This window comes from Protopterus annectens, chromosome 11.part0 (assembly GCF_019279795.1).
Source record: "Protopterus annectens isolate FY-2018-M chromosome 11.part0, PAN1.0, whole genome shotgun sequence".
Classification (NCBI taxonomy): Eukaryota; Metazoa; Chordata; order Ceratodontiformes; family Protopteridae; genus Protopterus; species Protopterus annectens.
In genome coordinates this window covers 1,569,077,367-1,569,096,005 of record NC_056745.1, presented here as the reverse complement: position 1 = coordinate 1,569,096,005, position 18,639 = coordinate 1,569,077,367, and the positions used below count along the sequence as shown (strand labels likewise).

General features: G+C 39.8%; 1 protein-coding gene across 1 annotated transcript in view; it reads left to right on the top strand.

Moving 5' to 3' along the window:
- Positions 1 to 17,885, top strand: part of LOC122815105 (nuclear-interacting partner of ALK-like) — a 592,488-nt gene extending 574,603 nt beyond the window's left edge. Inside the window, exon 8 of the mRNA XM_044087347.1 lies at positions 17,876 to 17,885. Coding sequence (XP_043943282.1) covers positions 17,876 to 17,885 — 10 coding nt within the window. The remainder of the gene's footprint in view (positions 1 to 17,875) is intronic.
- Positions 17,886 to 18,639: the final 754 nt, after the last annotated feature.

The window sequence follows — 18,639 nt, the reverse complement described above, 5'->3', positions numbered from 1 at the left end:
TATGGTCTGTATTAAGTGAAGAATATTCAGGTACTGGTATTTTGATAAGAAATGAAAAATTAAAATATTGCTTGTTATAATACTAATACAAGATAGAATGATGTGTGATGTAAGATTTGCAGTTTATGAATAAATGTGTCAGACAGGAAAATATGGTTAAAGTGTTGAAAAAGTGTTTTGGCTAATATTTTGTTATGATAGGAGACTTGACTGTAATTTAAGGAAGGGGAATGTTTAAGACTGAATAATGCGAAGAAAAAACAATAAGGGGGTTGGTGAACTAAAGAAGATTAATCAAATTTATTATAATAGGATAAAAATTAATGTATTAAAGGGCAAGTTTCTGGAATATGAAAACCTACTGAATCAGTGGAAAGTAATGAAAGAAAGAAAAATTACTTGCAAGGTGAGAAAGTTTTAATTAATATCATGTAATAAAGTTTATATGTTAAATACATACATATTTGGGAAACTTGCTTATGCTGGGGAATTTATGTTTCCAGAAAAAATGGAAAAGGAATTGCTAGAAATATTATTCATTTTTGTATGGTGCTCAAGACTGAACGCCATATAATAGAGGAATAACGTACAGTTAAAAAAAAAAAGGGGGGGGGGGCGCTAGGTCTGAAAATTTTTTTTTATAGTATCAGTGCACTTGTTTTGGGTTATTAATAGTATCAAAACAGAGTGATTAAAATGGTGGGACAATTATATCCAAGAGATATTAAGAGACCTTGGGTGGCTGCGGTGGTGCAGCAGTTAGTGTTGTCCCCTCACTGCAAAAGGTTCTTCAGTTCGATTCTCTGCTGGGGTGCCTTCTGTCCTGAGTCTACATGTCCACCCTGCGGTCGTGTGGGTTTCCTCAGGGTGCTCCAATTTCTTCCCACATTCCAAAAGCATGCAGTAAGTGGATTGGACACACTATAAGTTGACTGTAGGTGCGTGTGTGCGCGAGTGGTACAAATGAGCTGTGAAACTACAAGGACAGGGCTAGCCACACAGCAGTGTAAACCTTGGCTGGAGATGATAGTCACTGGTGAAAGTGACACGCCGCCTCATGTGCAAAATAGGGAAAAAGGGGTTCAGGATGGCTGGATGGAGATGTGAAGAGACATGAAAACAAGTAAAAAGGAAAGAAAGGGATGAGGAAGTGAGAGAAAGGAATAAGTAAATACTGTAAAGTTATAAAATTAGAAATGGACTGAGTGGTATGAAAAAAATTTATGCAAGTTTTTTTTTCTTGTATATCCATGGAGTGGATAAGAATGTAAAATTAATACCCCCCCCCCCCCAAAAAAAAGTTTAAAAATGTATATAGTTAGGATGATTTCAAGGATATGAATATGGAAATGATAGTGTGGGGTAAGTTTGAAGAAGGAAGAATGAAGGGAAATTGGTAAACTGAATAAAATATTTGTTGCACTCTGGGTAGTAGGGAAAACCAGGTGAAAAGGCTATTACATAAACAGAAGAAACGTAGATGAGTATACAGAAATAAGAAAATGGTTGTGGAAAAGTAGTGGGGAGGATAGATGAAAATTAAGGGAATGGAAGCAGTGTGAATAAAAGTTGTATTACTGATGAAATTGTAAAAAAATGACATGGTTGCAAAAATACGTAAATAATGCAGAATTATGTGTAAATGTGTGTATATAAATGAATCGACCCAAACCATCTTTGTTAGGTGCCATGGAGTCTTTTACTTCCACCTGAGCTACCACCAACTCAAGGAGATGGGACTTTGGTTTAACATCTCATCCAAAGGACAACACACTCAGGCCATACCCCCCCCCCCTCCGTGCTACATTGCCTTGCATGCCTCCATAGATGTATTTAACCCTGAGGGGGAAAAACACGACTATTTCAGGATCTAACTTCTTAAACTTCACTCCAGCATAACTGGAATGTATGTATTTTGTTTGTGTAGTGAATGCTTAATGGTCGATCTGATGTCGTTAATCTTCATTCCATTCATCACAGATGGGTATCTGTTCCGTCCTCCGAACCGAGTCGGCCTTGTACCAAACTCACGTCAGACAAAAACTCTTGAGCTAAGCTTTTACCTATAGTACCCTTCTCCCTGTTACCTCAAATCTCGTTTGCCGCATAGCTGTAAAGCCGTGTTCAAGCCAGCTCTCAAGCAAAGTTCAACTTTTGAATTTTTGTCTAATTTTACTCAGTGTATTAGTCTCTCTCTCACATATTTCTAAATTCTTGTATATCTTAGTCTATCGCTGGCTTTTTACCCTGTTACCTTTTGGTAATCTTGATACCATTGGTGGTACAGCCTTTCTCCCTACCCTTTGTGGTATTTCTTAAATACCATTGCTGATATTTATTTACTTTCAAGGGCAAAAAAAGATATAAAGTCTCTTGTAATACCCTGGTGGTAGTCCTTAGATATCATTGCTAGTATTCTTCTAAATTCTCTATCATTCCCTTTTCTTCACTTATAACCTGTGAGTGTCTCTGTGTACCGATTTATGTCTGAAAAGAAAGGTACGTCGGGTTTTAAGCAGTGTCATGCTTGTAATAGGAAAATGTTGAACAGTGACTTACATGACAATTATGTGTATTGTATGGGGGTAGCCCATCTCTTGGTGCAGCCCCCATGTTCTGTTGGTAAAGGATTCAGTCAGTGTACATTGAGTGCAAAAATAAGTTAATTCTGAAGGGCCTCCTTAAGACGCCCTTTTCAGAGGCTCTTTCTGCAGTGGAGGGCTCTCCCCCTCCCAGAAAAGAAAGGAAAAGACCACACACTGTACTCTTTTCATCCACTGGTGATTTTGGCCAAGCCTGCCAAGTCTAAAATACCTAAAGTGTCTTTGGAACGTAGGTCAATCTCTACAGCACCAACCTCTGTTCCATCAACTGCTATATTACCTTTGGCATAGACAATCGAGCCTTCGAAAACTGTCTCATCCTCTTTGGTACCAAGCATACTTTTGGTACCTATTACTTCACACAATTTATAACTGAGCCACCAATGTCCATTCTGGTACAGTACCCTTACGGCACCGAGCCAGTCTATGGTACCCATTACCTCTATATTAGCCCTGCTGCTTCCTGTTTCCAAATTAGAGACAGCGGTGCCACTGGACATCACAGCACAGACCTGATACTCCCCATCAGTGAATCCTTTTTTAGGACAAATATATAGCCCCTTCTTAGAGTGACCAGACTCCCCATCGGGGGTATCTGCTAGATCCACCAGGAGCCTTTTGGAATTTGTTGTGGTGTGCCTTGTGGATCTGCTGCTGACAGCCAGGTGGATCCCCACTCTAAGACCCATCCACTTGCCGGACCTGGGATTGCTTCTCCATGGACTCCATCCTACTCTGCTCCTTTGACCTTGCAGGTTTCAAAGTCTCCAGATTTGACGTCCTTTTTGGATCTCTCTGTTTCGGTGCCAGTAGTGAACCTCACATTGGCCTCGGAACCGTCCCTTCTCCGACTACTGTTCCATCCACAGTGTCAGGAGTTCTGTCGGCACTGATCCTTATTGAGGCTCCTCCCTCGGGAGCCGGTTTGGCGGAGCAGGGTGTAACCCCGGTTCTGTGGATGTTGTTCTCTGTTCTGGGCTCCCATCCCTCTTTGGGCAGACCTGCTTTCTGGGCGATGGAGAAGGCACTTGCTTCGGGAAGCATACCTCTGGCTTTGGAAACACAGACATCCCTTCTACCTGAGCGGCAGCTGACATAAGCCACCACCTTGGGACACCGGGCACGAGAGCTGCAGGAAACCTTATTGCAGGGTGCCCCTTCTTCCGAGCCCTCCTCAGAAGTCCCCACTGAAGAGCCATCACAGAAGTCGTGCAAGAGGAAGCACATACTCCCCTAAGGAGTCTGTGACAGAGGGTACAGATAATGAAGGGGAAGGGTCCCCAAGGTCACCTCCTGCTGTCTCCTTTGGGGACATCCGTGAAATGCTGAAACAGAGGGGTGACTGGCAGTTCACCAACCCTTCTTCCAGGGAGTCTCTTTCTGGAGGCTTTCAGTGCCCGACCATCTACCTTTTGGGTGACCACGCCTGCAGACAAGCTATTCCATCTCGTGGTGCAGCATGCCTGGAAGAATCCTGACTCCTTTGAAGCCAGTCTCTCGGAGACCAGACAAAATTCTATCCCCCCCCCCCCCCCGAGGAGAGCCTGCATTGGTCTAAAGGTTTACCAGTTGATGCTATGGTGGTGGCGGTGGCCATGAAAAAGGAACTCTCTGAAGAGAGTCAGATTGTTCACCCGCCCAATAGAGAGTCCCGGGCAGTGGACGGATTAGGGAAGCGAGTCTTAGCTTCATTGACCTTTACCATATAGTCCTTGAATTATTTAGCACATTTTACGAGGCTGCAAAGATGCGTAATTTCCAAACTCTCTGGAACTCTCTCAGGACAGGTGTGTGAGGATGTAAGTGACAAAGTTGCCTTGCAGCTCGCAACCCTGAAATCCATCTCTAATTCGTCCATGAGGTTAATATCACATGCAACCAAAAGGGCGGCCACAGCTGCGGGTTCAGGCATAGTTATGAGACGGCATGCCTGGATGCTCCTTTATGATTTTGCGGACCCTTTTAAGTCTTCCTTCCTGAACGCTCCAATTGAAGCATCTTCCCTGTTTGGCCCTTAAGTGAAGAGCACTCTAGCCAGGTGTAAAAAGGACAGCAAGACCCTGCCTGCCCTAGGTGTATGCTTTCCACCCCGCAGCGTTCCTTTTCCAGGAACCAGAGGAGTGAAAAGTTGTGGGACAAAGTCTCAGGGTCCTTTTCATGACACGTGGAGAGTATACCCCCAGGGGTAGAGGGGGGTAACTCTTCTGGAAGACGCACCTACCATGGCAGAAGGGGCCTGCGTGACCAGGGAGCCAGAGATTGATTCTCTGGGCAGCCCTGTCAGCGCTCCTGAAGAGCAGCCCAATTGCTTTCCTCTGGAAGCAGTCGGGGATGTTTCTCTCTACACCACGCTGCCTGACAATCAATAACAACCGACTGATGGGTGCAGAAGATTATAACCAGAGGCTACATTTTTCCCCTCAGTGTTTACCCAAAACCCCCTGCAAGACTTCCCAGTGTTCCACCCAGTCAAAGGGAAGAAGCAGCTATAGAGATAAAAAAGTTGTGTCAAAAGAGAGTCATCCAAGCAGTCCCACCAGACCAGTGCGGATCCGGATTCTTCTCAAGGTTCTTTAGTGCCAAAAAAGACAGGAGACTGGAGACCAATTTTGGATCTTAGCAATTTAAACAAGTCTGTCACCCAAACAAAATTCTGTTTGGTCATGGTTCAGTCCATTGTCATATTTCTGGGGAACGGCGATTGGATGTGCTCCGTGGATCTCCAGGATGCTGGTCGCCAGAATGTCCCCAGTAAAGTGACAATGGTGCTTAGAAGTAACAGCTTTTTATTGCATACAAGAAGCACGTTAAGCACTTTCACCTAGCATATGTGGGCTTCCTCAGAACAATTGTTAATGAAAAGACTTAAGTTTAAATTCAAATCTTGGCACCAAAAAGCCCCTATTAAGTTGTCCTTAAAGATGTATAATTCATATATATACCATGTGCAGGAACCATTAAAAAAAACTATTAAACTGTGAAAGAACTTTTAAAAAATGTAAATTGTGTTTAAACAGTTAATGTATGTATATAGAATACGTACATTATATTGAAATACATATAAGCACTTGCATAAAAATACTAAAATTGAACAAACTTATATACTCTCATAATAACACTTGAACACTTATTAAAAATGAGTGAATGTAATATGATAAAGGATGAGAAGTGTTTAATAATCTACAAATAAATCTGAATCAATAATTCATGGTACCTGCTACCACTAATATGCCGGTGTTGTGCATACACTATGTATGATTAATAAAAATGCCATTTGCTGACTACTAAAAAGTATATCTACGTTCTAGTCCTAAGTTAAAATCTTAACCTGATTTTAATAAATCAGGTCATAGCATTCATAACTAACAACTAATTCTTCATGGATGCCTCATCTTTACCATGTCTTAATGACCACATTTCCATCAAGCCACTTTTAGTCTTAAAACAATGGTGACTATCAACAAATTAGTTGTTGGTTATGAATGTTCTGACCTGATTTATTAACATCGGGTTAAGATTTTAAATTAGGACTGGAACGTAGACATACTTTTTAATAGTCATCAAATGGCATTTTTATTAATCATACATAGTGTATGCACAACACCTGCATATTAGTGGTAGTAGGTATCATGAATTATTGATTCAGATTTATTTGTAGATTATTAAACATATCTCATCCTTTAACATCATATTACATTCATTCACATTTTTAATAAGTGTTCGTGTTATTATGTGAGTATATGTTTGTTCAATTTTAGTATTTGTATGCAAGTGCTTATATGCATTTCAATATATTGTACATATTCTATATACATGCATTAGTTGTTTAAACACGTAATTTACATTTTTTAAAAGTTCTTTCATAGTTTTCAATAGTTTTTTTTAATGATTGCGCATGGTATATACATGAATTATATGTCTTTAAGGACAACTTAATAGGGGCTTTTGGCGCCAAGATTTGAATTTAAACTGAAGTCTTTTCATTAGCAATTGTTCTGAGGAAGCCCACATATGCTGGGTGAAAGCGCTTAATGTACTTTTTGTATGCAATAAAAAGCTGTTATTTCTAAGCACCATTGTCACTTTATTGGGGACATTCTGGCGACCAGCTTTGGATTTTCATTGAATTTTGTTGGTCTTTACTCAATGACTTGTTCATTCAGCATCTCCAGGATGCGTATTACCACATCAAAATGGACAAACGCTCCAGGAGACTACTTGGCTTCTGGCTAGTAGCCAATCACTACCAATTTTGTGCTCTGCCGTTCGGAGACTCTACGGCCCCCAGAGTGCTTATCAAGTACATGGCAGTAGTCACAGCTCATTTGAGACTGCAAGGATTCCGGGTGTTTCGGTACTTAGACGAATGGCCACTTACCGCCCCCACCAAACATCTACTGGTAACAGCCTTGAAATACACTTTCCCTGGTGAGACTATTGGGAATAACAGTAAATTGGGAGAAACCAATGTTACACCGACCCAGTCCATACAGTTCATAGGAGCAGTATTCGACACCTGCTCCTGTCTAGTATCGGTCACAGATTACAAAGACTGAGGCTTCAACTCTGGGTGATACTCTACCAAAACAAAGCCCCAGCACAGGAAGTCCTTCAACACCTAGGCTCCATGGCAGCTGCTATACCAATAGTGCCTCTCGCAAAACTTCACATGAGAATACTTTAATGGCTTCTATTGTCTCACTGGTTCCCAGATCATCACCCCCTGTGTTTTCAGGTTCACATAACCAATCGTTGCAAACAGGACTTAATTTGGTGGATAAGGCCAGAGACAGAACTTTGGAGCTTGCCTTTCCATCCTCCTCAACCCAAAGTCACTGTGACTACAGATGCTTCAGGGAATGACAGTCCCAAGGCACATGGTCCACAATGGAGGCCGACCTGCATATCAGTGTTCTAGAACTGAGAGCAGTGCTTTTAGCATTGTAAACATTCCAATCTGTTCTTCCTTCTGAGATGATTGCAATTCAATTGGGCAACATGTCAGTAATCTGGTATATCAACAAACAAGGAGGAACCAAGTCCTACCCCCTATGTCGAGAGGCCATGAGAATTTGGCAGCGGGCGATAGCTTCCATCCGCTTTCTGATAGCAACGCATATCCCAGGGGATTCCAACGTGATTGCAGACAAGCTGAGCAGATGTATTCTCCTGCCTCACAAGTGGTCCCTCAACTCCAGCGTAGCGGCAAAAAATTTCAGCCGTTGGGGCCAGCCTTGCTACAACCTATTTGTCTCCCCTTCAAACTACAAATGCAGCAGCTGTTTTGCCCCAATTCCCCCACAGGGGGAGTCCCAGAAGGATGTTCTGATCCACGATTGGCCCACATGACTTCTGTATGCATATCCCCCCACTCCTCTGATTCCCCATTTCTTGAAGAAAGCTCTTTGGTTGAAATGCAAAGTGATCCTCATAGCTCCTTATTGGCATCGACAAGTATGGTTCTCCTTTCTCTGGCCTCACTTGTTATGCCTATCTTGGATTCTGGTTCCATCTCCAGACTGGATTTCTCACCCTCAAGGGTTGAGTCATCCGAACCTAACCAGTCTTAAGCTGACATCTTGGTTTCTCTACTTCTGCTGATCACCAGGGTGGATAAACTTTCCTCTCCAGTATGTGATATTACCCTGCCTCTCTCAAACCATTCACCAGAAAAAAAATATCTAAACAAATGGAAGAAATTCTCTGTTTGGTCTAATAAAAGAATACTAGATCAATTTTCGGTTCCAGTTACTGTGGTATTACACCATCTATCAAAATTTTCGAGAATGGAGCTGCAGCCTCTACCGTATGAGTCCATCTATCTGCTATTTCAGACTTCAGTATTAGTTTTGGAAATTCTCCCCTGATTGCACACCGGTTATGCAAAACTTTTCTAAAAGGTGTCTCACATTAGACCTCCAATCAAACAACCTATAGAACCATGGAACCCACATTAGTCCTTCAGTCTTTGACACAACCCCCCTTTGAGCCTGCAGCAAAATGTGACATCAGATTCTTATCATGGAAGTCTGTTTTTCTAGTTGCCATCACGTCAGCTAGATGAATTTCAGATCTCCACGCTCTATGGATTAAATGGCCCTATTTAATCTTTCACAAGGACAGAGCATCACTCCAGACAAAAACCCTACCTTTCTTCCCAAAGTCATTTTGGCTTTATTATTCTTTGCTTCTACATCATGTTTTTACATGATTAAACACTGAATTGCCATAGTCTGCTGGCCTCTTTTATTACTTGAATTTCAGTGTTTTGGGGTTGTGCAGTTGTGGTACGTACAGGGGCTGCCTCGTTTTACTTTCCAGTATGTTTCCCAAATTTTACTAATAAAGGAGAGTACTGTCTGCATTCATTGGATGTGCATAGACAATTGAGATTTTATCTGGACAGGACTAAAACAATGCATAAATCAGACCAACTGTTAATTTCCTTTTCTGGCCCTAAAGTGGGAAATTCTGTTTCTAAAGTGACCTTTATCTAAATGGCTTAGATACTCCATACGTAACATTTATCATCACAAGAAAAAGCCTATACCACAGAAAATCAAAGCTCACTCTGTCAGGTCTATGGCAACTACTGTAGCCTTCCATTCTAGAGCCTCCATAGACGATATATGTGCAGCAGCGACATGGGCTTCTCTCCTCATACCTTTATTACTTGTTACAAATTGGGTTTGGTCCCCAGGGGAAGAGCTTCTTTTGGCTCAGTGTTGCTCAGGAAAATTCTTCCATAAGGGCCACCGAAGGAACACAAAGGTAGCTGGGGACTGTGTCCCATCATTGATGAATGGAATGAAGATTAACAACATCAGATAAAGAAGTTATGTCTTACCGTAATGCTCCATCTGTATTGTTGATGATCATTCATTCATCACGTCCCACCCTCTGTCCCCCTCCAAAGGCTCCTGGTGGATACTTTGGGTCCAAGTGCTGACTTAGGGCATTTGCGCAGAAACTGCCTCTGCTTTACTGATAAGGGGCAAATTTGATCTGAGGTAACAGGGAGAAGGGTACTGTGGGTAAAAGCTTAGCTCGAGAGTTTTTGGCTGGCGCGAGCTTGGTATAAGCCTGACTCTGTTCAGAGGACGGAACCAATACCCACCGGTGATGGATGAATGAAGATCAACAACACAGATGGAACGTTATGGTAAGATATAACTTCTATTTTCCTAGGAATATTCTGGTATCTTCAACTTTTAAAAACCTTTCTCCTTTTCCACATTTTCGTTAACATCTCTTGTTTTTTATTTTTATTTAATTCTTTTGTATGTTTGTATCTTTATAACTATTGGTCTCTCTTACTTTCTCAAAAGGCTGCTTGGGACAGAAGTGCAATATGCCCTTCTCTTGGATACCAGTCTGATTAATGATATTGGACTTCCTAAGGTTTATGCATTCTACTCCTTCCAGTGTCTTATGGATGTCTATAAATCTCAATTTTTTTTCCTCCTCACTTTGTCTTCAAAGTACAATATTTTCTTGTTTTTCCTGGGGAAACCATATTTTCTCTCAGATTTTTCTTCATAAGTTCATAGGTTCATAGATTAGTACTAGGCTAACTGCCCTTGTGGGCCATTTTAAGCCTAGCCAATTAACCTATGTGAGAATCAAACCCTGCACCCTGTGTCTGAAAGGTAAACACCTTAACCATTCTGCCATCCTCCCACACTCTTAACATCCTCCCACCTTGAAACAATCCATTTCCAAAGAAATAAATGACGACTCAGACTTTCTGGAAGGGATAAGGGATTGCCAGGGTGGGACAAGGTCCCTTAAACAGTTATTCTGTTTATTTGACTGTCCTTTGTTCGGGTCTATATTATAATAGCGAAACTCCCTCTAAGCGAACACGAAAACACTGACACGCACTGCGCGAAACGTGAACATGCCGAATGTACTAAACCGCGAAATACAAAATGTCGAATCCCCATAGTCATCCAACTCCACCTCCCGCTACATACTGCCTACCCAAACAAAATAAACCACATACATACACTAACCAAAACCCTACTTCTAACCCTAAAGTAAAGCACCAAAACCCTACGTCTATACCTACACAAAACCTTGTATACATTGCTATCTATGCACTTACCTTAACCCGCACCCTAACCCTAAGGTCCGTAACTATCGCACACTTACCCTACAGCGATATACCAAAACAAAAGAATTAATCCACACACATACACTTAACAAAACCCTAATTCTAACCCTACACTAAACCTTACATACATTACCTATCTATGCACTTATGTTAACCTGCACCCTAACCCTAAGGTCCATAACTATTGCACACTCACTTACCTTACGGAGCTGTACCGCAGAAGGGCCAACCATGACACTTCAACCTTTTGGTCTTCATGGTTTAGCACGTTCGACATAATAGCGTTTTGCGCAACACGTGTCACTGCTTTCGCGTTCGCTCAAAAGGATTTTCGGTATTATAATATAGACCCCTTTGTTCTAGGGGGTTCCAACTTTCTTTTTGGAACCTCCCTGCCATTGCTTTTTAAAGATGCTGAAACTGTTAATTTCACTTCTCACCAAAACTTCTTAAACAAGCAAAGACAACTTTTTGTGAAGTCCTCCAAAGCAAACTGCGAATCCAAATTAGCATCCTCAACTAAGGACAACCATACGGCACTCTCTAGATACATCTATAGCCTAAAGGGGTAGGACCCAGACTTGTGCCAAACTAGTAGTTAATGATACCACATACACTGAGCCTGTTGACACAGCAAACCTATTAGCAGACAGGGTCTGTGAAAACTTCACTCCTCTGTTCCCATCACATATACCCCATGACATTCCTTCCACCTGTCCCCCACCTTGCATCTCTAGAGAGCAGGTCGTAAATGCCCTCTCCAAGGTCAAAAACACAGCATCTATGGGACCTGATAACATCCCATGCTGCGTCTTACATGGGGTCCAACAAGAATTAGCAACATCATCGGGTATTCTTTTCAATCGTAATCTAAGCAACAGCTTCGTCCCAGCTGAATGGAAAATGGCCACAGTTATCTCCTTGCATGAGGGTGTCTTCCACTGACCCTGGGAAATACAGGTCCATTAGTCTGACTAATCTTACCTGCAAGGCCATGGAGCAAACCATCATGGACCCTATCAATAAAGATATAGGCAATCTCCAAACACTTGACCCTATTCAATTTGGATTTGTCAAAGGGACATCCTGCCTGTTAAACCTTGTGGACTTCGAGACAAGTCACCAGAGTCCTTTATGAAGAGAAACTGTGGATACAGCCTACGTGGACTTGGCCAAAGCTTTGGCACTATTCCCCACATAGGCATCATTGACACACTCACCCAGCTATGTATCAACCCTTATACCGTTAGCTGTGTCACTAACTGGCTCGCTGACAGAACCCATACAGTCAAAATAGGGGAATACACCTCTAACAGCAGATCTGTAACCAGTGATGTTCCACAGGGATCAGGCCTGGGACCAATACTGTTCGGAATCTAGTTTTTGCTTATACTTCAAGGAAATAAAGGTCTTTGGCTGATAAACTTTGCTGACAACTGCAAAATGGAAGCGGTCATAGAATCCCCAAACAATGTCAACATCCTACAAGAGGGTTTTGTGCAAACAAATGATTGCTGCCAAAGTCATGGCATTAAACTCAGTGCAAATAAATGTATCATCATCCTTTCGGTAAGAGCGATGTTCCTGCTAACTAACATATCAATAAAAACACCCTAAGCATGCACTCAGTGGTGAGAGATCTGGGCACACAGGTTGACACAAAGTTCACCTTTGATCACAATGTCTCCACAGTGATAAAAAGGACATTCTATATTGTTCATCTCATAAGTAAAGGGCATTGCCTCCAGAAAAAAATTATAACCTCCCTGTACCTTTTCCTAATCAGGCCAGTAACGGAGTACAACACCCCTTTTAGTATGTACCTTTCCGGGCACCTGCTGCAATTGGAGAGAGACCACAAAAGTTCCACATAAAGAAAATTCAAGGTATTCAGTATCTGTCCTATGTTTACTGGCTGAAATCACTGTCACTTTATTCTGTTTCATACAGACGACTCGAGGCAATCTCTGCCTTCTGTATAAGGCAATCTGACTCTGCTTTAATGATAATGCATATCTTCAGGTCCAATGGCTCACTGGTTACTCGCTCTAAAGACCTTAACCTGGTATGTGACATCAACAGAACCTGCTGGAGGAACAGGTTGGTCTCCCACAGGTTACTGCACCCATGGAACAGACTCCTAATTCATGTCAAGCAGAGCACCTCTTTGGCCCTCTTCAAATGCAATCTGGATGAGGAAGCACCGTGCTGGAGCAGATAATCCCTTGGTAAACAGACAAGGACTGAAAACTCTAGATTCCCTTTTAAATATAAACCTGTATTTTAAATGGTATTTTATTTTTTTCTGTCCATTTTATTCCCTTAAAATATACTACACTAATTGTTGGGCCATCTGACATTTAATTGGATATCTTCCCACTACCCCTGCAGCTTATACTGCATTGTTGACTATACCGGACCTGTTCAGTGTAACAGTCTTGCAAGGTAACTCTGTAGCGCATCCAGCTGCGCAAACTAAAGCAGTCCCACAAACCTCTAATAGTCCTCTGGATTGGTGACCGATACCAATACCTGAAAAACATTTTAGCCCTGACTTCAGAGCAAATGATAGTTTCAGCTTGCACATACCTCGAGTGGCTCAGCTTGCTCCGTTCATCCTACGGGCTCACTCCGCTCTACTACCTTGCCCCCAGTTCCGACCCACCTCCACTACACCTAGATTTAAACCTAACAAACCACTCCCACCCACATCCACAATCCAACTACACCCCTATAACTGAAATCCACTCCTTCAAACCACAACCATTCACTACTACTACTTTGCATAACCGCTTACAAGATACAGCCATAACTATCACATCAATCCCACAATAAACTAAATCATACACAATACCCCACATCCCAAAACAGAACAGAATAGGATTCTTTATCACATATTTACCCTCCTGCTCCTACTAAGAGTCACACAGCTCATATCCTATCATAAAGATCTTAACTTCACATGGCAAAAAATATCTCGTACAACACTCCATCCATCCCAACAAATGATCACCTCTATAATCATTGCTGCAAACATTTTTAACACTAACAACACCTCCCTATCCACGTTTGTCCTCCTCCCCCATAAAATTAACTCACATATGTCCTTGACATATAATAAAGCAATTCAAAGATGCATGAAAATGAAAGCAGACATAGCATCACAACGTATTCTTAGCAGAGATGCACACCCCAACCCTGGCCCCCCACCAAGACCTAGTACCCCACAACTGACCTTACTAAACCTCTCCAGAAAAAACTCAGACCTACTAATAACAAACACGAACCTTAGGAGTATTTTCAACAAGACAAGTGAACTCCATGCTCCCCTTTCACACTATTCACCAGACATGTTAGTGATAACAGAAACATGGCTTAAACCAAAAATCAATAGCACGGAGATAACACCCCCTGGCTACAACATACTCAGACAAGACAGGACAGGGAAAAAAATAGTGGAGGCATAACCATACTATTTAAAAAATAATCTAACCTTCACTACTGTAAACATGGGCATCATGGATGTTACAAATGCAGAAATACTGACAACTTAACATTTACTTGACTCTAAATAAAAAAATAAATATAATAGGTAAATGGTAGCAAACCCTGTGCAGAATTCACCCAGACGGTCTTTCGAGTCACGCCAGTTAACTTGCGAAGGATATCCTTTCAGACTTTACAATAGAAAGTCTCTCTAATTTCCAGCACTCAATTGATAAAATAAATGTCTATTCAGACCTCAAGAAGCTTATGAGTTTATAACAATATTCAAACTTCAGACGTGAAGTAAAACGCCAAGAAATTTTATTAAAACAAAGTGGTAAGTGCTTTCACTATACAGCTTTATCAAACCATCGCAACTTCATTCCTGCAACAGATGATATATATATAGGATATAAAATTAAGCTAATCAGCACCTCAACAATGCATTAATCAATCAGTTACTAGTTTAAAAATATACTTAGAACACTAATACATAAAAATACCTACATGAAAAGTATATAGAAACATAGTTTTAAAAAATGATAAAAAATGCATATGCTTAAAATATATATACATATATAAAAATGTATATACATAAAAAATGCTCTCTTAATTACCCCAAACCAGAGAAAATCAAATACATAAAAGTTCATGTATTTAAGACGTTTGTTTTTATATATACGTATATTTTAACAATACATTAATATTTAATTCTTCTCCCTTTAAGGATAGGTTTTATAGGTATTTTTTCATTCAAACCAGGGGGTTATGTGCTTGCAACCTAATTATCCACTCAGCTTCTATTTGTTCTGTATGATTCCTTATATCCCCCCCCCTCTCTGGTTAGGTATATTGGTTTGTATGACCATAAATTTAAAAGAATGGGTAGATCCATTCTGTAATGCATGTTCCGAAAGTGCATTAATTTCAAATTTTATTCTAATCTGATATATATGCTCCCTAATTCTATTTTTCAGCTTTGTCGGTTTTTCCGACGTAAAATGCTGCACATTCCATACTGGTGGCTAAGTATACTAAATGTTCCGTATCACAAGATGCATTAATATTAAAAGTATGTATCTTGAAAGTGATAGGATGCACAAACATATTAGTGTTTGATAAATAAAAACATAAGTTACTTTTTCCACATGGTTCTGTTCCATGATAGTCAGTTATGTTATTTTTTAAACAATCTGGAAAACATAAGTCTATGTAAATTTTTTCTGTTCTTATATATAAATTGTGGATGTTCTCCAACTAATTCCTTAATTTCAGAGTTGGTGGTTAGAATATCCCAATGTTTATATACTACATCTTTAATCAATTTTATATCTTGAGTATAAAATAAAGTTAGCTTTTGGTGTTTTCTCATAGTCTCAGTTTCTTCTAAATGTCTTCCTATAATAACTCTTACCTTTCTCAGAGAATGTGGGACATGCTTTATTATCTCTTAATTGATATACATTTGAGAAACTTTTTCCTACTTCTGCTTGTTAATAATTTCGTACTAGTAGTCTTTTGTTTAGGTCATTTAGCTCAATTTCATAATTACTTTGTAGCGGATTCAATCTTGAAGCTCTAATAGCCTGCCCTGTAATAATATTAGAAAAAATATGCCGTGGGTGCATACTATCTCTATGTAATATATTTTTATAGCAACTTTTTCTGTGCACCCCTGTGTTTAACCTTCCATTATCTAAGCGCTGTATAGATGCATCTAAGTAAGCTATACTGTCCTTAGAACTAGTTATAGTAAAGTTCAAAAAGGTTGTTAGTGAATTAATCTCACCAAAGAACTCATGTAGTTCGTCAAATGTGCCAGTCCACAGAAAAAACAAATCATCTACAAAGCGTCTGTAAAAGCAGACTTATTTATGATGCATTTCAAGGTGAAAAAGCTTTTCTTCTTCCTATAAAGCCATCGCAAGGTTGACGTAGCTATTGGCACAAGATGTGCCCATAGCCACGCCATCCTTTTGTAGGTATAAATTTCGTTCGAACAAGAAAACATTATTATTTAATACTAATTTGAGTAGCAAGCAAATAAAAATCTACTTGATTCTCTAAAATGTTAGTGTCTATTTAGATGCATCCTAATACTTTCTATTCCTACTTCATTCAGTATATTGGTAAATAGTGAGCAAACATCCATAGTTATTATAATTGAAGCAGTATCTATAATGGCTTCTGTTCCTTCATATAGATCTAATAGAAATTGTTTTTGAATCTCTTAGAATGAACTTATTAGAACTGACTATAGGTTTAAAAGTTTTTTCTGTTCGTATTGATAGGGGTTCTGTAACCCACCCCCGACCGGAAATTATCGGTCTCATGGGTGGGTTAATTGGATTTTTATGTACTTTAGGTAACCCTTGGATTATTGGAATAGTTGGACTATCAACAAATAGAAAATTATACATATCTAAATCAATTATTTCTGTCTTATATAAATCATTCAAGGTATTATGTACGTTAACAATATGTTCTTGTACTTTTATAAATGGTACAGATTTATAATATTTAGTATCATTCAACATATCTAACATACTATTATCATACGAAGATTTGTCCAATATTACTATAGGACCGCCCTTATCAGCGGGTCTTATTGATATATTTCTATCATTCCTCAAGTCCTGTAAAGCACTGGCTTGTCTATGTGTTAAGATATTCTTCTTAGTACAGGCAAAATTCTCATTCTTAATATTTAATATATCTCTCTCTACTATTTTACTGAATGCATCCAGTAAAGGATGTAAATTAGGCACAAAAGTGCTTGGCTTTTTCAGACATCTACCTGCTATTCCCGATTTATTCTCAGGATATAACATTTTCAATTGTACATTTCTTACAAATAATTTAACATCCAAAACTGTATCAGTAACATTACTTTGTTTTGTTGGAATAAATGTTAAACCTTTATTCAGAACTGCCACTTCATATTTACTTAGAGGTCTATGTGAGAGAGTCCAGACAAGTCATTCTTTCCCACATTCTTTTTAATGTTGGTCCTTTCATTTCTGCCCCTGAGGCCTTCCTCTTCTGCCTCCCTCTGCTCATTGAGCGGGTCCTCCCTTTGCCAGTTGTCTCTGCTATTGGGAAAGGGCTATGTGTTTCTAAGTTCCCATTATTATGATGTAAAATAGTTGTTTTACTACGAACTACTGGTTCATTTGAATTAAAACCTGTATTGTTCTTACTACCTGAATTTAATAGTATAGTGTTGGATATCAATCCAGTTTTATTAACAGCATCACCTGAAGTGGGATTTACTAGAATTCCCACAGAAAGTGGTAATATTTCATTATTAACAGCATCTTTTTTTGTCGCATCTAAATTAACAGTACAGGCATTCTCAGAATTCACATTCAATATTGGTTCAGCTTGACTGTTAACTGTGTAATATTATTTCTATCAATGTTAACACGACTATATGCCTTTCTAGTGTCCATGGAAATAGGCAATCTTTCTTGTCCATCCCTATTATTTCTAGGCCAAGTGAAGACCTGGCCATGTTCAAAATCATATACATCTCTGGACAACTTATGCCTTTTTTGCTCTAAAAGTCTTTTCTCATACAAACATACAGTATCAGTCAGGCGGTCTAGAAGCGGTTCTATTATACTGTGTCTCTAACTACTATATAGTTAATTTTGTCTTTTTTCAATAGCATCTTGTAATTTAGTTTCTTCAGGTAGAAAAAATTTAAGTAACTTCATATAATTCAGGCTCACCTCTATGTTCATTTGTTGCCAGCGACATAAGAGTTCTGGGTAAGCATTACCAGTCGTTGGCATTTTAAGGATCCTAAGACCCCTTGGTATTACTTTCCTTTGGATGCAGACCTCAGTGAAATCGCTGCATCTGTAAACGTTTGAGTTTGAGAAGGTCTGATTCCATTGCAGTCAAAGCATTGTCAATGTTCTCATAATCCATATTATTCAGCGTCTTGCCATTTCTGGCCGTTACTAGTTCAAGTTGAAGAAGCGGATTGATGTCACTATTAACGCAACTCTGCAAATGGGAATGTACCATTCGTGCAGGTACATTATTTATTGGATTATAAGGTAATTCAACATTATTGTCAACAGAATCCGCCATGGTCTTGCAGTGGTGTTCAGGTAAAACAAGAATAATCCAAGCAATAAAGATTGACACCACTAACAAAAAAGTGTAACTGCACAGGACGAATATAGTATATAACATGTAAATAGTAGCAAACCCTGTGCAGAATTCACCCAGGCGGTCTTTCGAGTCACGCCAGTTCACTTGCGAAGGATATCCTTTCAGATTTACAGTAGAAAGTCTCTCGAATTTCCAGCACTCATTTGACAAAATAAATGTCTATTCAGACCTCAAGAAGCTTATGAGTGTATAACAATATTCAAACTTCAGACGTGAAGTAAAACGCCAAGAAATTTTATTAAAACAGAG